Source organism: Idiotropiscis lumnitzeri, chromosome 17 (genome assembly GCF_059441095.1).
Source record: "Idiotropiscis lumnitzeri isolate Australia: NSW breed Sydney's pygmy pipehorse chromosome 17, RoL_Ilum_1.0, whole genome shotgun sequence".
NCBI lineage: Eukaryota > Metazoa > Chordata > Actinopteri > Syngnathiformes > Syngnathidae > Idiotropiscis > Idiotropiscis lumnitzeri.
In genome coordinates, this window is record NC_142407.1 from 14,845,149 (window position 1) to 14,867,746 (window position 22,598).

At 43.7% G+C, this 22,598-nt stretch overlaps 3 protein-coding genes across 3 annotated transcripts; all 3 read left to right on the top strand.

Moving 5' to 3' along the window:
• The first annotated feature begins 1,762 nt into the window (after positions 1-1,762).
• LOC148320488 (organic cation/carnitine transporter 2-like) lies at positions 1,763-8,993 on the top strand. The gene is made up of 11 exons (XM_088279986.1): positions 1,763-2,529; positions 3,267-3,449; positions 3,760-3,863; positions 3,930-4,084; positions 4,381-4,552; positions 4,626-4,755; positions 4,993-5,087; positions 5,793-6,007; positions 6,793-6,975; positions 7,163-7,298; positions 8,390-8,993. The coding sequence occupies exons 1-11, from the start codon at positions 2,323-2,325 to the stop codon at positions 8,460-8,462; spliced, it is 1,653 nt and encodes a 550-aa protein (XP_088136112.1). The 5' UTR covers positions 1,763-2,322; the 3' UTR covers positions 8,463-8,993.
• Positions 8,994-9,630: 637 nt separating this feature from the next.
• scaf4a (SR-related CTD-associated factor 4a) lies at positions 9,631-18,183 on the top strand. Its single transcript, XM_088278962.1, has 19 exons — positions 9,631-9,849; positions 11,204-11,287; positions 11,371-11,415; positions 11,503-11,664; positions 11,856-11,982; positions 12,076-12,203; positions 12,304-12,468; positions 12,547-12,626; positions 12,732-12,795; positions 13,094-13,270; positions 13,361-13,434; positions 13,717-13,907; positions 13,996-14,096; positions 14,180-14,293; positions 14,629-14,785; positions 14,864-14,979; positions 15,055-15,196; positions 15,559-15,702; positions 15,896-18,183. The coding sequence occupies exons 1-19, from the start codon at positions 9,820-9,822 to the stop codon at positions 16,684-16,686; spliced, it is 2,892 nt and encodes a 963-aa protein (XP_088135088.1). The 5' UTR covers positions 9,631-9,819; the 3' UTR covers positions 16,687-18,183.
• A 666-nt stretch (positions 18,184-18,849) lies between these two features.
• On the top strand, positions 18,850-21,606 carry sod1 (superoxide dismutase 1, soluble). Its single transcript, XM_088278963.1, has 5 exons — positions 18,850-19,018; positions 20,509-20,605; positions 20,688-20,757; positions 21,127-21,244; positions 21,318-21,606. Exons 1-5 carry the CDS (start codon positions 18,917-18,919, stop codon positions 21,423-21,425), a joined length of 495 nt encoding a protein of 164 aa, XP_088135089.1. The 5' UTR covers positions 18,850-18,916; the 3' UTR covers positions 21,426-21,606.
• The last annotated feature ends 992 nt before the right edge of the window (positions 21,607-22,598 follow it).

A 22,598-nucleotide genomic window follows, 5' to 3' on the forward strand; every position in this document is an offset into this window, starting at 1 on the left:
GTTTTTACTGACTTTCTAAGAATTTGTTTCACCTTAAAAATATTTTAAAAAATGACTGCTTTTGATTATTTTTACATTTAATTTTATTTGTAATGGACATTTTTTAAATTACTGATTTAGATTATTTTGCAAAATTCAAGAATGTTCATAAATTGTTCTATTCAATTCAGAAGAAACACTACAAAGCGGACTAAAACATTCTAGAAATTTAGTGAATCCACATTAGTTTTAAAAACAATATTGCCATTTTATTATGTTTTTATGCCTTTCAACAAGCTGGATATCTTGCAAATTTACAAAATTTTGGAATTTCCTAAATAATCAGAACTTTGAAATTGACACTTTCTTAACAAAGTGGACTTGTTTGGAATTTCTTTTTTTTTTTTTAATGTTACTCTGAGGGAATTTTCTGCCTTTATGTTGCAGATCCTGAACTTTCTAACAGCTTGTCAGCAAGCATGAGAGGGACCTAAACACACACACCCCCACCCCCACACACACACACACACCCACACACTGAGACACACGCGTGCGTAATGACACAGTGGGCCTTTTGTGTTGTATTTGTGCACTGACGTCACTGCTTACTGGACCGTTTTATTCTCTTGTGATTCAAGGCTAATCTGTCGCCATGGTAACAGTGGGAAAGGAATTTTTAAAATGAAATTTTCCTTAATTTCCTCTTGAAAAACACAAGAATATGCAGGCCATCATTTATGCATATGCAAGTAGTGGGGCATATATTTATGAAAGTTTACAATTTCAATCTGAATTTTGATGTGCATCAATGTGAATGAATGTGTACAATTCAGTGTATAGCTGGAAAAAGGTGTATGTTACTGTAACGTGCTTGACATTTTTCCTTAATATGCCAGTGACTCAAGCAATAATTTAATTGCAACAGTCATGCAAGTGCAGGAAATGTATATGAATGAACAGTTTGACGAAGATGCCCCTACTTTGGCCTTGATGGAGGTCTCAGATCAAGGTCACGTCAAATCTGCCACGTGGGTTAGTAGGAGGCCCCAAATTTAAAGCACAAGTATAAACGAATAGTCGTTGAAAATATCAATTTAAACTAAAAGTACACATTTATACCAAGATCTTAAAGCATAACTACAGGTAAAAAGTACTTCCACTCCAAAGTTACCAAATGATTCACTTAACATTTTACAAAATTTAAAAACCGGCATTAACTCAAGCGGACTTTGGGCCTCTTGTAAAGCGGTTAAGTGTTCATGTCTTTTTGGCGCCACCATGTGGTGGGTGTGGATCAGCGCATCCATTGTTTTCACGTTGAGCTATACACGGGTGGATGGATGGATGCATGCATGGCAAAGCTGTTTGGAGTATGGTCTGTCTAATCACCTGCACTCGCGCGTGCCCCTAAAGGCCTCGGGATGTTTTCGTGAGTTTGCGTTATTTGCCGTCACTTGCCGGGTGGTTGAATGCAGGGGACCGTCTGAAATCAAAACTTCTTTCCTCTCTTTTCAAACAACCCGCCAAGTGTACATGACGCTAGGGGTGACGTAATACTGCTTGGCGCTGATTGGCTGCCACGTCGCGACACGCCAAGAAAGTTAAAACTTTTTTTAACCACGCTGAAAGGGCAAAAAGGCGAATTTGCAGTACTTCGCTCGACGTCCCATCGCTCCAAACGCATCATTCGCGTCGCTCCACACGAAATCGCACCCGCTCGCGCGAACTTCATTGACTTCAATTCAGTCGCGCTGCCGGAAGCGCTCCAACGGATTTGTTGTGAACCTAGCAACACACAACCCAGCGCCCCAATAACGTGGCTGCGGAGGGGATGATGAAATGATACGAACGCCTCATCCCTCAGTTGCCGCGCATGTGGCCTCCAGACAACCGCAGCGGACAAACTTCCTCCTCTTCCTCTTTCTAAACATGAGACGCACATTTCGCCCCCCAAGCGGCCACTCTTCCACCACCATCTTCTTGTTGTTGCTGTTGACTCTTGGGTGGCTCCCCGGCAGTCACGTGACTCACTTAGCATCCCTCTTTGTTGCAGAGTCAGCATTTGTGAAACTGGAAATTAACTCACGTGAACTCGAACGGGTTCGTGTCTCGTGTCATGTGAGTGACAGGCGGTCCTCCCAGATGAACCGCGGGCGGGGGTTTCTAGAGACAGGCGGGATTCGGGGGCTTGTCCTGGGACATGTGGGCTGAGCCAGGGCGGTGGCTACTCAGCTGGTGGGTGCGCATTGCGAGGAGAATGCGAGCGGCGTTTTTACGCAAATGAATCCAAAGCGAGATGAGTTGTTTTCTTTTGACCGCTTGAACTAACATTTGTCACTCGCCATGAAGAGCTACCCGGAGACAATCGCCTTCCTGGGACAGTTCGGACGCTTCCAGCAGGTCGTTTTCTTCCTGCTGTGCGTCAGCATCGTGCCGAACGGCTTCGGCGCCTTTACGCTCGTCTTCCTGGCCGACACACCGGCGCACCACTGCCGGGTGCCCGATGTCAATCTAACCGAGGACTGGCGCAATGCCGTCATCCCGGTGCAGGTGAGTCCACTTGTGTGGCTTCAAACATCACCGATGTTTTCATCACTTAAAAGTCATTTCAAAGCCCAAAACACAGCGCCGATTGTAGCCGAATTCAACGAAACGGCGTGACATTTATCAAAAAACAACCAAAACAACGTATTTGTGCACTTTACGATGGCAAAGGCGTAAATTGTTATTTTTCTTGCGAGGTTTGGCGGAAGTTTCCGCGTATACGCCGTGTCAAAAGTACACTATGTTCATTGCCGCAAGACTCGCAGTCGGCTTCCTGCAAACTGCGTTTGAATTTGCATTCAACTTTAAGATATATGAAGAAAATAATGGTCCGCTGCGCCCTCTGCTTGGAACACACAAAAAAATTAACGAGACATATGGCATTCATTTCCCGTCTTTTGATATGCAAGAAAACATAAAAAGACCCTCACAGCTGAAAGCCATTTGCATGTTGCATTCGCTCCTCCAGCATAGTCGAACAGGATCCAAATACAAGGCTAACAATGCTCAGTTTTTATTCAAATGATTTATTTGAAATTAAATGAATTTCCTGCTCGCCAAACATATTAGTAATGTAGTCCCGCACAACTAAAATGGTAATTAACATATTGTTAAATGAATCAAACGTGAGCTTAAGCATCTCAGTAAAGACAACTGCAGTTTTTCTCAGGTGACTATATAATCGCCAGTCCATAAATTCCATCAGGGTGCATACGTTTACTTTCCAAATTTTTTTCCTGCAGGTGGTTAACGGCAAAGAGGTGCGGAGCAGCTGCAGCAGGTACCGCCTAGACGTGATCCAGAACCTGTCGGAACAGGGCTACAGTCCGGGGCAGGACATCAACCTCACTACCCTGGAGGTGGAGACGTGTAAGGACGGCTGGATCTACAGCAAGGATGTCTACGAGTCTACCATCGTCACAGAGGTGATTGCGGATGTCGCCGCCATGTTCTAGCCTGCAAGCAATGACTAAAACTGAAGACGTTTTCTCGGATTCCTGTGCCCTACTGGCCAAGGGTTGTTAAGACTTTTTGGTGGCTCTACCCAAGCGAGACTTATTCTCCAATGCTAACATAGAAAGCTAACATAAGGGACAAAGTAAAGGAAAAGAACAGGATTGAAGCGCGAACATGAGACACAGTTCACACGAGCAAGCAAAATTTGTTCTTCGAAGCAAACTCTGATGCCAACAAAGACGAGAACCCAACTCACATTTGCAAACGTCCATCCTTCAGTTCGACCTGGTGTGCGACGACGAATGGAAGAAGCCCTTCACCACCAGCATTTTCTTTGTGGGCATCCTGTGCGGCTCCTTCTTCGCGGGACAGCTCTCAGACAAGTACTGCCGGAAGTTACGATTCATTTCGTCGTGTCCATATGAGCGATGAACGTGTGTCCTCAACAGATTAGGAAGGAAGCCCATCCTTTTTGCCACTTTGGCTCTTCAGACCATCTTCAGCTTCATTCAGGTCTTCTCTGTGTCTTGGTCCATGTTCACCGTCCTGATGGTCATCAACGGCCTGGGACAGATGTCCAACTTCATGGCAGCATTAGTGCTGGGTATGCATTACAAGCAACCACACATTCCGATGTTATGTGGATGAGATTGGATGAGTCAGTGTCTGAATGCGACGGGATGGACGAGGCGGCGGGTTTGGAGACCGCAACTGAGAATGTTGCGGAAAATGAGTGAGCAGCGATTTGACAAATAGAAAAAAATATATATCGACCATGTCATTACATGGACAAGAAAAAAAACGAAGTCGTTCAACCTCTACTGCGTGCACGCCCATGTAAATTCAAATGTCCATGCCGCACATTTGTTGTCTTTACCATTCGTTTGTTTCGCCATGCAGGAGCTGAGATCTTGACGGGAAACGTGCGCCTGCTGTACTCGGCGCTGGGAACCAACTTTGGTTTTGCCATCGGCTACATGATCCTCGCCATTTGTGCTTACTTCCTGAGGGATTGGAAGTCTCTCTTGTTGGCCTTGTCCCTGCCCTGCCTGGTTTTTATCCCCTTCTGGTGGTCAGTTCTTTGCATTCGGATCGAGTTGCGGTTCTCCCCGGTCCGGTCTGACTTTGGCTTCTGTGGCACGCAGGTTCATCCCAGAGTCTCCTCGCTGGCTCCTTTGCCAAGGACGAGTGGAAGAAGCCAAGGCCATTGTGAGGAAGGCAGCAAGGATGAACAAAGTGCATGCGCCCGAAGTCATCTTTGAAGAATACTTAATTGTGAGTGCACGTTGGTTCAAATTTCCATCCATTATCCGAGCCGCTTCTCCTCACGAGGGTTGCCGGCCGTCTTCGGACAGTGAGCTGGTCGCCAGCCAACCGCAGGATTCAAATATGAAATCAACAAATAATCATTAGAAATACAATAAGATATTTTTGTATCGAAAATCTTAGAAGAACAGTTTCATGGAGGAAGTGTTAATATGATGATGTTGCGGTTTTGCGTCGGGGAGCAAGACCAAAGAGGAGAAGCCCAAAGAACCACACAGCATCCTGGACCTGGTGGGCAATGTGGAAATCGGAATGATGACAGTGATTCTCTGCTATGTGGCGTGAGTACACCATCAAAGACAGTTTTCAGAAAAATTTGTTATTTTTTACATTTCTAACCGAAAAAACATAATTGATATTTACCTTTATACTTTAAATTATTTTTTTGAGAGATATTTTCAAAAAGGTGTCCCAAAAAGTCTTGTTTTTAAAATTTTTTTTTTTATCATCCTAAAAATATTTATAATTTGTAAGTTTTTGCCAAAATATCTTTGTTAAAAAAAAAGTTGAAATGTATGTCAAGTATATACTGTATATATCAAATAGATTTAAAATTTTCTTTTTATTCCTTGTAAATGTTTTTTTCATGTTTGAGATAAAAAATAAAATGTTTTTTTTGGGGGGGCGGGGGCAACATTTACATTTATCCACACAACTTACCATGGCCACTTCTGTCACATATATTATTCATCTGTTGACCTCGTCTCAGTGGAAAGCTGACAACTACCGTGACATAACATCAAATATAATGAAGGGCGTTGATGTACAGGAACGTTGCCAGAGACAACTTGACACACATACCAAGTAACAAAGTGCTCCTTGTTGTCACACCTCACGTAGATGGAACAATAAAACAGAAATTACACAAATACTTCAATGAAAGCAACAACTGCGAGGCCTTAACAGAAGCACAGGGCGACTAGCTAGCGAGCTAAGCTAAGCAAGCCTAATGGTCTACGTCCTCTCTCTGTGCTCCCTTGTGCCAGGTTCACCATGTCAGCGGGCTACTACGGCATTTCCTTCAACACGACGCATTTCCACGCCAACGTGTACGTCAGCTGCTTCATCTCGGGGGCCGTGGAGCTGCCGGCGTCTGTGTCCGCCTGGCTTGCTCTGCAATATGTGTCGCGCCGGATGTCCGTCATCAGTGCCCTGGTACTGTCCGCTGTGCTGCTCTTCTTCGTACAGCTGGTGCCTGAAGGTGACTGGAATTTGTTGTCTTTACTTCCCAGGCTAAAAGCTGAACCTTACCGCCAAACCCATCTCTTAGACTTCACCCGTTTAATCCGTAGAACCGATCGCCTCGCGCTTTAATAAAGGGACGCTTGATTGACGTTAACGTTGGCGCTTATATGATAGGCTTGCATGTATTAATGACATCAGTACTAAAATGAACTTCCACAGTTCCTCATTCTCACTTAAATCAGCCACGGAGATGTTCATCCTTTTTATACGGTGAAGTGGTCATAGGGAGGGATGTCCACAAGAATTTTAGAGCCACTTGATCACCGTTTTTGGACGTTTTTAGCAATGAAAGTACAATGATTTCCAATGGCGAGGTTGGAATTGGTCCCTGAAGTGACTCCTGCTGAAATATGGAGAGAGCAGAGGGGGGCGTGGCCATATTCCTCATTAAAAGTCATCCTATTTATTCCCTAATTTTTCCAAATGAATAGATAAAGAAAAGAAAATCATAACATATTTCAGTTTCCTGATAAAAACATATATAAACTGAGCTTCTAGTGAAAAAAGTGCCATCTTGGCTGGACAGATGCTATAACTAATAACCGGTACATTCTAAACCCTTGGACCCGAACCCCAATCTCCTGAACCCTTAAACCTAGCCCCTTAAACGGTAACCATAAATCTGAAACACTAACTGTAACCGTAACACCTAACCCCAAACATCAACCCTATGCAACACATCCCACAGAAAATCCTTTCAGCAAGTCTAAATCCCATTGACTGACTTTCCTGGTCCGACAGGTTACTCTGGTCTGTCGCTCACTCTGGAGATGGTTGGAAAATATGCCTTCACCACCGGCTTTGGCCTAATGTTTGCCTACACCACCGAGCTGTACCCGACGGCGCTGCGAAACACTGCGGCCGGAGTCTGCAACACGGTTGCAAGGATGGGAAGCTGCATAATCCCATACCTGCTGGAACTCCGTGAGTGACATGATACAAAAGAGTGTTCGCTTCACAAATGACAAATCCAGAATAGTTTTTTTTTTTTTTTTTTAATTCAGTCCCCAACTCCAGTTTCACTTAGCAACGTGAAATTCGGTTGAGTCAAAGTAAGGACTTCTACTGTATGTTTTTTACTGATGTCAACTGTCTTGTGTCATTAAAACAGGGTCGTACTCTCCATTTCTGCCTTACATCATACTGGGGAGTCTGGCTGTTCTTGCTGCCTTTGGCACTCTCCTGCTGCCAGAGAGTTTTGGAAAACCGTTGCCTGAAACGATGCAACAAATGCACAAGAGAGAGTGGTACGTTCAGTGATCACGATACAGAGCAAACAAATAAGTGGCTGCCAGGATGGCCGAGTGGTCTCAGGCGCCGCGTTCAGGACCCAGTCTCCCCAGGAGGCCTGGGTTCGAATCTCGAATTTCCCCATTGTGGGACTAATAAAGGCATTATTATTATTATTATTATTATAAATGACAATTTGGATGATCATGAGAAATAGAACAGGACAATTTTAAGACTTTTAAAAAGCCACTGTGGTCTCATTTAATTCACAAAATAAGGCCATTAGGAGCGGGCAATATACGAAACATTTTGTGATATTGTTTTTGATATATTCCCATTTTGGTTAAACACTGATTACATCACAGAAAATCCATGGGATTATCGTCAATGGTCTGTCTAGATTAGCAGGCAGAGGCAAAAAAAATTTGCAATTTAGTAGCGCGTGTCTGTCTACTGTCATACATACTTCCAAATTGATAGGGCCTTAATTAGGGCGTGTCAGTTGGAAAAACTGGAGTCAGGAAGTGATGTAATGGAGCCTTTTTTTTTTTTTTTACCTTTTTGCATGGCCATTGAGTGTGTTTTATATTGTGTGAATTATGTAAAATCAATTAGGGCTGAGAATAACAATTATTTTAATGCTTGATTAATCTATTGATTTTTTTTCCATTAATTAATAAATTAAAAGGAAAAGAAAAACTGGTTTTCATTTCCTTCAAAGCCTTAATTCCAAAACAGGACCGAATTTCAAATTAAAAATGCACAAACATAAATGAATAACAATTGAGTGACTGGTTTGGTTTGCAACACGTCAGAAAATGTGCAGAAATGTCTCATTTATAAAAAAAAAAATACAAAGATAACCAGTCTGCATTCATGAGTGACTACAGAAATCTGCTATTTACTGTTTAGAAGCTGAAGTTCTCGGGATTTGGACAATTTTAAATTAAATGAGGTATCCGTTATCAAAATAATAGTCGACTACTTTGATAATCGATTGTTGATGATTAATGGGTTAGTCGTTGCACCTCTAAAATCCATTATTGTTCAGGATCGTATGAAAGATGTAAACAATTGTTTAAATAACAATTTTCCTCCACTTTCCTAGCCTCAAGTGTCCGTGCATCCTAAAGACAGAGATCCCCGTGGCTGTGGTTCCTTTGGAAAATCCCAAATTATAATTTTTTAAAAGTACTGTACTGTGGAGTAAAATCACAATTCTTTATGGGGCTAATGATATTGGAAAAATTGTAAATCTTATGTTTAATTTTCTTGATACTTGTAATAAAATCATATCTGGATGTTTTTTTTTAATTAAAGTGCAGCTGCTATTTACATGTGCTGGTACTTTATTTGAGGACAACATTGCACTGTGAGGCAGGGCCTTACGCGGTCATACGCACAATATTTGTTTTTGTGGTTTTTGGTTTTGGTTTTTTTGACGGTTATGTTATCGTCATACAGTATGTGTGGTCTTATGATGTGTTTTTACCTTTCTGGACATGTGATGTTTTATGTATTTGAATGTTTTTCCCAATGCAAACCAAAAATCAAAACCAAATGGATTGGTTTTGCTCAGGTGCTGAGAGCTTTTAAAGCAAAATACAATCATGTTATAATATAAACTGTACAAACTAGCTATATACACTCAGTGTACTCATGTACTGTAGATGCTTTTGAAGTGACAATAAAGAGAAACATTTTGGTTTACCTTGAAATGTGCTGTACTTTTTCCCTTTTTTTAAAGTCGGACCTTTAATAGAGAAAAAATTTTATATTTTGAGAAAAGTATTTTTTTAAATACATATTTGTACATTAATCCTAGATAAAGTTGTATCTTTGTGTAAAAAGTAAAGTTGTAAAATCACAAGCGCAAATGGCCTTATTGTGTGGTTACATTTTTATTTTTTTTTCTCGATCAAAAGACAATATGTCAAGTTTAAAATGTATTATTGAAGAGGAAAAACTCACTCTCAGAGAGTGATGTCTTATTTTCTCCATAAAGGTTGTATTTTGTTTTAAAAAATTAACAAAACCCAAAACAATTTTGATACAATGGTACATTGATTTACAAGTGGCCTAAATTGCGAGTTTTTTTTTACTCTGAGCTGTTGCTTCATCTTTTTACTTTGTGTTCCAAGCCAAAATTTGAAGTACAAGCAAGTTTCATGTTGGCCGCTGCTCGACTAAAGTGAATAATAATTGTGCAATTAAAGTAATGCCCTTGCATTTGGCAAAGAGCCATCCTCGCTCATGAGAATAAAAAACGTTCAATTATGGACAAGTGGGTGAAGATAATATTTGGAAAGAAACACCGCCACCCATCGGTCATCAATGGAACAACAGCGTGAAGCGTACTTCCCAGTATGCTTTGCGGTGTCCGCCGACCCCGCACGCGCAGCTAACCTGCTCCGAAGCTAGGCTAGCCGCTTAGCTACGAGCGGCGGACATGTTGTGCCAACCCTCGCTGGGTTAACCGTCTTGGGCAGCAGGTGCGAACAGGGGGGACGTCGCTGCGTGGGGGGCCGCTGGAGCACCATGGACGCCGTCAACGCCTTCAACCAGGAGGTAAAGCCGCCTCCCCGGCGCACTTTGGAGGCGTTTTAGCCGCTTGGAGGTCCGGCGCAGGAGCCGTGTTTGGCCCGATGCGAGGGCCTCGCTTGTGGCCGTCGAGCATTCTAGACATTTATCAACACTCGTTAGCATTGGTTGCTTTAAACGCTTATATATTTTTGAAACGTCTTTTTCATTCTAATAGGACGAATTGTGTTAAGGGTGCTAACACTGGGCCCGTTTGGTAACGTTGCCTCACAGCACGTTAGCTCGCATGACCAAACATTCAGCTACAACGTTATTAATCTTCACTTTATGATTTTGATGGTGCGATGAGTGCATATCTCGAGTCATCTGTGATGTTGTGAGCAGGATGTGTTGCTAGAGGAGACTTAATAACAGAAGTTGTTCGTGTAGCGCGAATGCAAGCTTGTCGTCCGCCACCTTTGTTGTCACGTCAACCAACTCCAGAATGGAGAGAGGCGGGGAAGTGGCGTATTTCCCCTTTCACGCTGCCTTCCGGGCAAACAGTGTAATGGTGAGACCGGCGTTGGTGGTGTCCTTTCCTTTTCACCACTGATGCGTCTTGACACATTTAGATAATTAAATGCAATTGCTTTCACCACAAAGGGGGCAAAGGCAGCGTGTCTGGGGTGTTAAAACTTCGTAGTCGTGGTCACGACTCAAATTGATGTGAACTGACCTCGGGCTCGCATTGCGAATGTCACAAGACTAAACCCAGAAGACAACCGAGCTGCGTCGTTTGCAATACGAGTCTGAGGGCAGTTTTCCAATATAGTATCATGAGTAGGCATTTTAATGTTTGCCAGCTTCCAGCATAGTATCAGAAGCCCCTTTCATGCTGACATAACAGTGCAGTTGACACGTTGCCTCCTTTCCCTTTCATGAAGAAGTCCTTACACTCAACTTGCATCTCCCTATGACGCCCACTGTCCTGAGTGTAAGCTAACAGTTGGGGGTGATGAAGCAGTCCCACAAAATTATCAGTTTCCGGTGTAATATGTCAGTCAAACCCCTTTCACGCAGCCTTCCTGACAAACCCGCACAACAGAAGTCCGTTTTAGACAACTGAGTTGCGATCAGTGTGAAATATTGCTTGTCGCCTCTTTCACACTCTTTCCAAGCAGAAACTGCCTAGCCTGCTGTGCTGTGTGTAAGGTACTGAGTGGGGGACTTGCTGGCTTCTGATGTTTTTACCGGAGGGGTGTTAGAGGATGCTGGAAAGCCGCAAACATTTTTGTTTTTGTTCTCAGTTAGCTAGCCATGTTGATACAGCTTCTGTACAAGTAACACTCTTTTCTTTCCGATTAAATGTTTAGAAAGTGTTGTCCCCCCCCCCTCTGTGTAGTTATTCTCCTTGATGGACTCTAAACCGCCGATTTCTCGCGCCAAGATGATCTCTATCACCAAGTCGGCCATCAAGGCTATGAAAGTAAGGACTTCATGTCATAAGCTATCCAACATGTATGTATCTATTATGGGCAATAAATGTTGAAACATAACTTCTTTGATCAGCTCTACAAGCATGTGGTGCAGATTGTGGAGAAGTTCATTAAAAAGGTAAGACCATGAAACCAAAATATTGACGTAAGCTTTGAATATTTCTAATTATTATATATTTGGTTGTATTTATTTTTTAATGTGTAGTGCAAGTCTGAGTACAAAGTGGCGGGTCTGTACGTGGTGGACTCCATCGTCCGCCAGTCACGGCACCAGTTTGGCGCCGACAAGGATGTGTTCGGACCCCGCTTCACCAAAAACATTGTGGCCACCTTCGAAAACCTCTGCCTCTGCCCCATGGAGGACCGAGTAAGAACAACGACAACACACTGAACCTCCCCCCCCCCCCCCTTCTTTTGAGCTAAAGTTAAGAGGAGAAATGGCGGTAAAACAGGCCAAAAAGCCGCCTGCTTACTGCGGCAAAAGAGCAATTTTAAAAGATCTGGAGTTCTGCGTGCGTTGGTCATCAAATAGGATTTGATCTTCATTCGTGTTTACAGAGTAAGTTGGTACGTGTGCTGAACCTGTGGCAGAAGAACGGCGTGTTCAAGAGCAACGTCATTCAGCCCCTCCTGGACATGGCTACCGGCGCCAGCAGCGACGCCGCGCCTTACGCCGAAGATCCTGGTGATTGTTTATTGCACGCAACCGTCCTTCTTGCCCCGAAGTAGCGCTGAGTTCATAACGAGGATTGCGATGATGCTTTTCCCCGGCCGGCAGCTTCGCCCCCGCTGACCCCGACCAAAGACCACGCTGTGAACTCTGCCGTGGCGCCCTGTGCCCCGCTGCAGCAACAAGACCCCTTCACCGCTGTGGCGCAGCTCTTCCAGTCCACGCAGGGTCAGCAGGTTAGCGTGGATGTTTCTCTTTGAAAATATTGATTGTTTGCAATACACGTGCATCGTATGAAAATTGAAATGTCTTGAAAAGCTCAATTTCATTCATTAGCTGCAGCAGATGCTTCAGAACTTCCAGCAGCAGCCCGTCCAAGCGGAAACCGCCCCTCTGCCGCCACCCGTCCCCCACTCGGACACCCCGAGCGTCGCCCCGGTTTTCAGCAACGCCCTCCTTCATGCGCCCCAGGCCGGCCAGCAGAAGACGGCGTTTGACAAGGTGAGCTTCAAGTCCAGGACGGTACCCTTGACACAAGTTGCTAACCTGTAAAAAAAAAAAAACGACTGTCCACCATAGACATTGTTGGATCGTTTTGACTACGACGACGAGCCAGAAACTGCAGAGGATGCCAAGGACGACGTCTCGCAGTCCTCCTTGTAAGGATGGGACAATATTTACGCACTGAGAAGCGTGTTGTTTATTGGTGTAATGTTGAAGGGAAAAAAAGAAAGCTAATGATGATGTTGTTGTCATGGCGACAGTATGCAGCAGCCTCCTGCCTTCCAGCCGCCCATGATGAACATGACTCAGGACCTCTCACAGCAGGTATATCCTACGCTTTGAAATCTGGAGCTGCCGAGTTCAGTATGTCACTGGTTGAGCGTGAATGAATGGCGCCCTCTAGAGGTGCTGAAATAATCACAAAATTGTCAGCCAAGTTTGTTTCCTGCTTAGTTTTTTGTCTCTTTCATTTCTGCAGCTATCCTGAATTAATGGCACCCTCTTCTGTGTTAATTATGTCAAAATGGCCCTGCAAAATAACTGCCCTTTTCTGTTCTGATTTCTGCAGCAGCCAACAAACAAGTTTCATATTGACAGAATGTGATTTGTCGTGTTGCCTTAGGGTCCTCTCCCCCCTAACGGCCAGCTCCCGGCATACGGGTTAATGCCAGGACCAGGCTTCCAAGGGGTGCCGCCTCAGATGGGGCAGGTTGCACCGGGCCAGGCCTTCCCTGGTGCTGCGGGACATCCTGGCTTCCCGGGAGTTTATCCTCCTCCTCACTCAGGCCAGCAACAGCAGGTAAGGTTGGGGATGAGCACCGGCCTTCTGAGGTTATGAGAAGAGTTATCAACCCAACAAAACCGCGTCTTCTTGGTGCGCCATTCTTAGGATTCAACAGTCGATGCCGACCGTTCCTCCATTCGGGACGGCAGACATGGTCAAACGTCACGATCAGGCTCCAGGTAAGCCAGTGGAGGATGATGGAAAATGGAGTCCCAAAGTTTAGATTGGCTACGCTAGTGGAGGATCCTGGGAAATGATGAGAGGGCAACATTATTGACCGCTAAAGAAGTAGCAGGGCGTGCAAGACGTCACTTGCAACAAGCAGAACTTAGAATGTGAATAAACAACTGCAGTTTTGTAACAGTCATTAGTTCATTGGTCAGCTAGACACGAGATTAATTGTGGAGAATCGTACAAGATGTAACGTGTTACGGTAACCATTTTGATTTGTGATCGTCCAGGTCCCCGAAAAGGAGGCGATCGCGTTCCAATTCCCGCACGCGGCGCTCCCGTCACCGGCGTTCCCGCTCGCGCTCTCGTGACCGGCGCCACCATTCCCCGCGCTCTCGCTCGCAGGAGCGCCGGGAAAGGGAACGCGAGCGGGAGCGGCGACAAAAGGGTCTCCCGCCAACCAAGAGCGAGACGCTCAGCAGTGAGTACCAATCGCACTATGTGCGCTCTCTCGTTTTTTTTTTTTTTTTTTTGTGGCTGCGAGGTAGACTTGATTGTATGCTCGTCAGTCTGCAGTACGACTCTGTGGGTGGGTCAGCTGGACAAGAGGACTCAGCAGCAGGATGTGGCGAGCTTGCTGGAGGAGTTCGGACAGATCGAGTCCATCAATGTGCGTAGGAAAAAAAAAAAAAAGAAACGTGAAAGCGCTGTGAGTGGCGGAAACCTTAATGCTATGTGTTTTTTTTTTTCTAGATGATCCCTCCGCGGGGCTGCGCCTACATCGTCATGGTCCACCGGCAGGATGCCTTCAGGGCCCTGCAGAAGCTCAGTAGGGGCGCCTTCAAAGTCAACCAAAAAGCGATCAAGGTGAAAAACACAATCGCAAAAATCGTACTTCAGGGGTCCGAGAATTTCCTTTTAGTTCAAGATACCAGGCCTTTTGCGCTACTGGTCCTTTGAATTTAGTGTCTGGAACCGTTTTGGTTTAAATCTACCTTAATTTATCTGAGCTGACCAAAGTTCAAGAACATTTACGTTGAGATGTGTTGCACTATTTGGACCCTTTTGTGTGCCGAAAGCTAAAAGCTTCTCCAAGTGGCTCTTGTGTGTGATTCTGTCCCTGATATCCGTCTCATGGGATGCATGATGGCTGTAAAACAACCATTCCTTTGAAGTGGAATGTTTCTTTTTCTTGGCAACAGATAGCGTGGGCTCTGAACAAAGGCATCAAGGCGGATTTGAAGCAGTTCTGGGACGTGGAGCTGGGCGTCACCTATGTGCCCTGGTCCAAAGTCAGGGAGGAGCTGCTGGAGGAGCTGAAGCAAGGCGGAATCTTGGATGGGGACACTTTAGCGCCAGGTAGCATACGAATGTCACGCCACCTTGACTTTTGCTTTTAACGCGTCTTAATAAATCTGTCTTGTGTGTTGCTTCCAGAGTGGAGGACTGTGAAGAAAGCTCTGGAAAAACCACAGGAGCTCACCCACAACGGTGGTGCTGAGTCGCAACAGCCCGAGGACGCCCACGTGTTGACTCCTCTTCATCATGCGCAGGTCATCTATCTGTCTTAACAATTTCGGTTCAAGTCGTTTGAAAGGTTCTATAACGGCGACCGTTTTTTTTGCCAGGTTCCTCCGATGCTCGGCATGAGCTCGGTGCCGCCACCCGGCTTCCCCACCAACATGAGCATGCCGCCGCCTTCCTTCCCGCCTGGCATGCCCCCGCCACCGTTCATGAGACCAGGCTTCAACCCCATGCAGATGCCTCCAGGTATTATCGGAAGCACTCTCACAAGTTTATATTTGAAGAGTCAAAGTTGTGAGTCGCGATGAAGTTTGGAGGATGCTAACATTGGTCAACAGCATATTTGAATCAGGGATGGTGGCTTTATGTGTCGCTAAATGTATTTTGGACAAAAAAAAAGGCCAAGATGTCATAGCTCACAAATTACATCTTCAAATGTCATGCCTTTGAAGCTAATTCTTTTTTTTTTTTGCTTCATCTATGGCCTTATTTGTTTTTTTGAGTCGGCAAAACTCTCCACCATGCTCTGCCTAGGAAACAAAAAAGACAAAACTAAAATGTCTTCTTTCACACAAAATGTTGGGCTAATCACTGGACCTCTCTCCCAGGTTTCCCTCCACCAGGGGCCATGCCTCTCTCTATGCCACCGCCACCCCCACCCTCCAAGGCAGAAGACATGCCTCTGGTCAGCAGGAAACATGAGGACATCCCAGACGCACCCAACTTCTTCAACAACCAGATAGGAGCAATGTGTTAGTCTTTCTTCTCTTGTTTTGGAATGTTAATCATTTTAAGGCTGCCATCGTAGTTAGCATTTTCTGGGCCTGGGTGTGGCTTTTTTTAAACACAATTAAATGTGTTTTGTCCGCTTGAGTTCACCCTGCTCATGTTCCACTGTAGTATCTGTGACTTTAAATGTGTATGGCTTTTGTTTTTTGTCTGTAGGTAACCAGGTCGGCATCCCCCCAGGTGGCAGCATCCAGCCCCCAACAGGTGGTCTACTTGGGGCCCGGCCCGGTTTGATCCCACTGCAGCGCCCCCCAGGCCCTCCTCTACTCCACGCTCAGCGTTTCCCGCCGCCGCCTGTCCCTCCTCAGATGGTTCCTAGGGAGTCCCACCCGCCCATGATGCGCCACGATGCCCCTCCACCAAAAGGAGCCTTCGGGATGCCTCACAGCATGAGACCGCCCTTCCCACCTCACGGCCCGCCCCCTCACGGCCCGCCTCCTCATGGCCTGCCCCCTCTCGGTCCGCCTCATCAAGGTCCGCCTCCTCAAGGTCCCCCTTTCATCAGGCCCGGAGCACCGCATGTGGTCGAGGATGAGGACGGCCGCGCTTTTCGGGGCGAGCGAACCGGATTCAGAGAGCGGGAGCCAGAGAGAGAGCGAGGATTCGGTGGCGCCACAAGGCGCCCGTTTGGCGGCGACCGCTCGGACGTGAGGGACAGACTGGATGGGGGCGGATGGGACAGAGACAGACGGGACTGGCGAGACCGGGAGAACGGCAGCAGGGAGGCCCAGGAAAAAGGGAAAGAAGGTGAGCGGCCCAAGCGGCGTGAGAGAGCCAGCAGGTGGGATCGCGACGACCGCTTGGCCGAGCTGGACAAAATGGACAAGCTCCGGACCCTTGACGCCGTTGCCACGGAAACGGCTGAAGCGCCCCAAAAGACTGCCAAATCGGCATCTCCCACTGGCGAGTCATCAAAGGCGGCACCGCCCTATGTAGAAGCCAAATAGGACTGGCCTCGTAGCGTGCGCGATGTCTCCCTCTAGCTGCAACTACATGAACTGTGACTTGAGCGCCTAGTGAACGTGTTGCATAGTTTCCCCTTCCTGTACATTGTGTGAATGCAGCATGGCCATTTTACTTGTGCTCCTTTTCACCTATTTAATCAACTTTGTAGGGATTTCTTTTTTTTTTTTTTTTTATTTTAAACATGATTTGCTGCCACTCCATCCCAAACGACATTCTGAAGTGTAACTTAAGTCATCTGCTTTTGGGGGAAAAAATGGGGGTTTGAGTTAGGGCTGTAACAAATGATTTTTTTAATTATACATACATCGGCCAATTATTTTTATTTATATAGGAGTCGGATAAAAACATCACTTTTTACATTTCAAATTGATAAGGCAGAAAGTGCCCAAACATGTCAGAAAATGGGCAAAAATGTGCAATTGTTTCCAAAGTAAAAGCAAATGTTTTCAAAGGTCATTTTGAGTTAACAAATACCACCAATCTGTTTCCATGGACTGCACAATATTTAATGTCCAATGGCAGAAATTCCGCATATTCACACAATTTTAAATTAAACAATGTCTTTATCACATTAACCAACAATTATAATTGATTGTTTAATCGATTAGTTCTTGATCATCGATGACTTCTTGCACCTCTTGAGTACAAATTGGCAAACATTTACAGCACCTACCATGCATGTTCACTCTTGACCCTGCTGCTATTGACCCTTTTTAAAAATTGAAAAAAAATATTTAAGTGTTTAAAAAAAAAAAAGATGGGACAAAAGTTGGCCTTACTTTTTTCTGTTTGGAATATTTAGGGTATTGACTAATTGGCACGTTTGGAGTTAATGTTATAAAAGTGCATAAAATGACTTGCTTGCCTTACTTTTTTTACTACATTTTTCTTCCAACAAGGGGCTAAACGTGCGGCACAGCAAGGTTAAAGTAAAACCAGATGCAAAATTGTAAGTTTGAGAAATTATTCATATTTGGAGTGGAAAGTAAATTCCCTTGTTGAATACCCAGAACATTTTTGCAGTCTTTTTATTGTGGTGTCATTTTTGATACTACATAATTGATCTCCTTAAATCTCCAAACCATTATCAGCCATTTTAAGGTTATTCCAAAGTAGGCTGTTGCTGTTGTTTTTTTTTTCCCTCACACTTTTTTGTTTTGTTTTGCATTGACAAACTACTGTAATATCCGTAACCTGACCCCTTACTTGAATCCCGAAGGAAAACTGAGTCACATGACAGCTCGGCCTCTCCACTGTAAATATGCTTTTCACTGTCACTTGCTCAGAGTTATAATGATGCTCCTTGTTTGTTGACCAAGAGCACAGCTTTTGAAGGACCCGGAAGGAATCTTAATTTTCTGCTTTATGCTCTTTGGCTGTGTGAACTCCTTTGTTAACCCTACAAAAAGACATGGATGTAAACTGTTCAACATTTCAGCCACAAAAACGTGTTTTTATTAAACTATTTTTGTACCAAATCTGGCGTTTTCGTCAAGAAGGTAGTAATGTTTGAAAAACAATTTAATAATTTAGTATATTCTCAAGCAAGGTAATTCGAAATGATTGATGTAACTAGTTTTTCATTGACATTTGAATCATAAACCATATACAGTATTTTTAAGACACAACTGGAAAGCCATCATTAAATCAGATGACAATGAAATTTGAATGATTTCTGGTATATGTTTAAATTACTGATTATTTTTATATTGTTTTTTTAATTGTATTTTACTTGTTCCATCTTTATGGAACGTATGGGAATCTACGAGCATAGTTAAGAATTCGTCACGGACATTCATTATCACATTATAAAATACAATTGATGAAAAGTACAGCATTGCTTTGGTTCATAGTACCCTAAAACCATTGTTGTTGGGTTGTATACATCGGTTTATAGAGGTGAAATATAATTTAAGTTTATTGGGTATCTTGCTAAATAAACTACACAATATATATGCATTGTAAATTGTGTACATTATGCAGAGCAAATGATAACGTAAATTGATCTTTTCTAACACCTGATTGACGCTCCGTCACCAGTTTCCGGGTTGCGCGCGAATATCTACAAAACGGCCAATCAGACGTGGGGGGTTTGGCGGTGGTTTGCCTCTGATTGGCTGACAAGAGCACCCGCCCAATTGAGAGCCATCGGTAGAAAGCTTGGTTGTCTCAGTGAGTGTGTCAGTTGTCGCTGACTCTCCTGCACCCGAGATGTCTCAGGTTAAAATTCCCGCGAACAAAATGGCGTTGAAAGCTGTTTGTGTGCTGAAAGGAGCAGGCGAAACCACCGGGACGGTGTTTTTCGAGCAGGAGGTAATTCGTGTCACAGTCAAAAGAAATTATAAGAGCATCATATCGCGTTTAAAGTTATGTGCGCTGCGTTAAAGCTTGTGCTAAGCTAGCTAACTTCTTGATTTTCAACGTCACTAACATTTTTGCTACTTAAGTAGGTCATTGCGAGCATTCTCCGTCCAATAATTCGAATGTTTCTTTCCAATAACACATTGCCCATTCGTTCAATATACAGTATAGTTGTTTTTAGCTCGCAAAATTACATGATATTCCTACATGGGCAATTATCTTTTAAGTTGTACACTTTAAAGTAAATCGGTGGTCATTATTGCAATGTCTGCAGTATATTAAATAAAAAATAAAGAAAGAAAGGAGGCGCCTTCATTTAACCTTTGCACGCCCAAGGATTAATGATTGACATGCATCTCGTAGCCTGTTGCACAAATTGGACATTTTAGTTGCGTTTTCTATTTAAAACGCCATTTAGCCCGAATGAAATAATCGTTTTTTTTTTTATAAAAGAAAGTGTTTTCATGTTAGCGCCGCAGAGTAAACGTGCTGAGTCACGTCCTGATTGTATCGATGAAACTGCTCTGTTTACTGGCCACACAAGTAAATAGCGAGCGGGTTCGATACAAAAGTCGATAATTTTATTGCGACGTTGATTTAGAGGTGCACGTGGACTGCTTGTTATTTTATGAAATGCACAATTGGTGGGGGTTAGGTACGAGCCCTCGAGGCCCACCCCTAAAAATGTTATAATTTCGACCATTAACGTTAGCCACAACTCCTCAGGTCGCTAGCATGACTTTTTCATAATAGTGCTACTATAACACTTAATATTGGGTTGATGTAGATCCTTTGAGCAGAGATGTTGCTACGCTAGTTATATTTCATTACTGAATCATTTTATTTGCCCAAGTTTCCATTTGAGTTGCTTTTGTTGACTAAACTTTCCCAAATATCAAATGTATGAAAAAAATGGGATGGGTGTTTTTTATTTATTTATTTTTTAAAATATTTTTTAACTTGTCAACAATGCTTTTGAAGCCCAAGCAGTGTGAGCTGGTCCTGATTTTCTGTCACGTTTTTTTTTTTTTTTTTTTTTTAAATTGGCTGCAACCCCCCCCCCCCCCCCCCTAAAAATAGATATCATCATCCCATTGTCTGCTGAACTGAACTTCTGCGGTTGAAGGTAGAAAGTGGATGTTCTGCCTTCCAACACTCTTTCTGCTTTCCCAGGCCCTGAATTAGATTTGCATTTGGCAATAATTAGTAGGGAAATTCTATCCAGGTTGCCGCCTGTGTTCGTTTTGGCTCACGACGGTTTCGTCAAAGTAGGACTAATTATCAAGCTATTCCTGTTTTTCTTTTTGTTTTTCTTCTTTCCCTGAATGCAGCTCAATAGGGTTTTGTTTTTTTAATTTTTATTTTTTTTAAACATCTGCTCGTGTAGGTTGTCATCTGGCCTTGACAAGTCATGTGTTGCTGCTGTTCTTGACCCCTTTCAGAGTGACTCCACTCCTGTGAAGGTGACGGGACAAATCGAAGGCCTCACACCAGGCGAGCACGGCTTCCACGTCCATTCCTTTGGAGACAACACTAACGGTCTGTGATAATGGAAGATGAGCACGTGTTGTCCCCACTAAGAAATGTCACATGAGGACACGGCTTGTTTTTCCTTGGACAGGGTGTGTCAGTGCTGGCCCTCACTTTAACCCATTCAACAAAAATCACGCCGGTCCGACTGATCCAGACAGGTATGTCTTGTTCACAGCGTTGGGAAGTAAATGAGTACAATTCAATTATTACTGTATGTGAGTAGATTTTCTATTTTTTTTAAATTTTCTTTTTCTTGAGCGTTTATTTCGCTGATGATTTTGGTTGTGCATTTGAACACTTACTTGTGCTTTCTACTCGGTTTTTATTTCAATGATTGCTGACTACAGTTTTGTTGTGTCCGGATTAATTGTACCTTCCCTGTCTTTTGTTAATTTGTAATTTTAAGTTTTTGTGACAGCACTTCTTGGCAACCAACAGCAGTAGTGTCTGGAATAATGACACAATTTGCTAATTGTTTTGTCAATTAGTAGTAACCTGAGTTTTGTCTTTTTAAAATGCTTCAACAGGCATGTTGGCGACCTGGGCAATGTGACCGCGGGTGCAGATAAAGTGGCCAAAATTGACATCACAGACAGCGTGATCTCCCTCACCGGCCCGTTCTCAATCATTGGCAGAACCATGGTGGTAAGTAATCTTGCCTTCTGCGCTCTGCCGCGGAATTGGATTTGAGTCAACAGTTGAACGTCCTGCCTTTCAGATCCACGAGAAGGCCGACGACTTGGGCAAAGGTAACAACGAAGAGAGCTTAAAGACGGGCAACGCTGGCGGACGTCTGGCTTGCGGCGTCATTGGCATCACCCAGTAAAATGCCAGTGCTGAAAACATAGAAGCTTAATGCACTTAAAGACCAACTGGGCTACTTGGCGGGGTTGTTTGTTTCTTTTTTGACCATTTAATGAGCCAGCATTTATGCTATTGTCTGCTTGGACCCCAAAAAGACGTTGTTGTAAACTGACAGACAATAAAGAGTTCAACATCATGCTAAATGTTTGTATTTGTGAGGTTTGTTTTGTCTAACAACAGCTGATGTGAGTTTTATCACTGTATGCTTTCAGTACAATTTATTTCCTGTTTTCCTGTGGATGTGAGCAAATGTAATAAAATTTGAGCCTTAATTGACGAGCCCCCCCTGAAAGGACTAATGGGTACTTGGCTGAGTGCCAGACATTTTTTTTCTTTTTTAAATCAATGAGCAACTGTCACTTTTTGTGTAACACTCTTCCCACAAAGGTGACCTATGTCTAGTACTTATTGTTGCTGTTCCATTAGGTTAGCTTTGATGCTAACCTCTGCAACATCCACCCAAGGTAAGGACGAAATAAAGATTTTTTTTCTTTTGCATTTTAGATATTTAATTTTTTTTCTTTACAAACTAAAAGAACCGCCAATTTAAACGGAAGTACGTAAACTACCCAATGGCTAACATTTGATGACTAGCAACACGTGTGACACATTACTACCTCTGTTTTGAAAATAACTTAATTGCGCTGTTACATAAAGTGTTCAATTTTGAACAGTGAGGTCAACGTATCCTTTTTTTTTTTTGAAAGGTGAGGTCAACGTATCCTTTTTTTAACTCGTTTTCCCTAAAAGGACTCTGAATTGTCACCCGAAGGACTTGTTAGCTCGTCGGCTAACGTCAATGCTATCGTTAGCCGTGATGCCGCTTTAGATGTACCTGCAAGAAGTAAGAGAAGAAAACACCCGTTAATGGTAAAATGTCAAATTTCGACGTGAAACTCAACGTTCTATTTGCAGTTGACATAATCCCTATGACCCGCCACTGTATAGTTTTCATTTGAATGGACTTGGGTGCTTTTAATTTTATGGCTATCTCCACATTGCTTTCTATCCGTTTCTTGGGATACTTCAACATTTCATTTTTTTAATCAAAATTTCATTGTATCGGTTTATTTCTACATTTTTGCAATCCCACCGTGTGACACAAGACTATCTTCCACTAGATGGTGCTAGTGTG

What these genes read in the sequence shown, in the direction of transcription:
- LOC148320488 (XM_088279986.1), top strand. Translation starts at nt 2,323, where the DNA reads ATGAAGAGCTACCCGGAGACAATCGCCTTCCTGGGACAGTTCGGACGC. An exon ending in CATGGCAGCATTAGTGCTGG is followed by an intron (nt 4,085 to 4,380) that starts GTATGCATTACA and finishes TTCGCCATGCAG; the next exon opens with GAGCTGAGATCTTGACGGGA. An exon ending in CGTACAGCTGGTGCCTGAAG is followed by an intron (nt 6,008 to 6,792) that starts GTGACTGGAATT and finishes CTGGTCCGACAG; the next exon opens with GTTACTCTGGTCTGTCGCTC.
- scaf4a (XM_088278962.1), top strand. Translation starts at nt 9,820, where the DNA reads ATGGACGCCGTCAACGCCTTCAACCAGGAG. An exon ending in CTCAGGACCTCTCACAGCAG is followed by an intron (nt 12,796 to 13,093) that starts GTATATCCTACG and finishes GTGTTGCCTTAG; the next exon opens with GGTCCTCTCCCCCCTAACGG. An exon ending in CTCCTCTTCATCATGCGCAG is followed by an intron (nt 14,980 to 15,054) that starts GTCATCTATCTG and finishes TTTTTTTGCCAG; the next exon opens with GTTCCTCCGATGCTCGGCAT.
- sod1 (XM_088278963.1), top strand. Translation starts at nt 18,917, where the DNA reads ATGTCTCAGGTTAAAATTCCCGCGAACAAAATGGCGTTGAAAGCTGTT. An exon ending in CGGTGTTTTTCGAGCAGGAG is followed by an intron (nt 19,019 to 20,508) that starts GTAATTCGTGTC and finishes GACCCCTTTCAG; the next exon opens with AGTGACTCCACTCCTGTGAA. An exon ending in CTTTGGAGACAACACTAACG is followed by an intron (nt 20,606 to 20,687) that starts GTCTGTGATAAT and finishes TTCCTTGGACAG; the next exon opens with GGTGTGTCAGTGCTGGCCCT.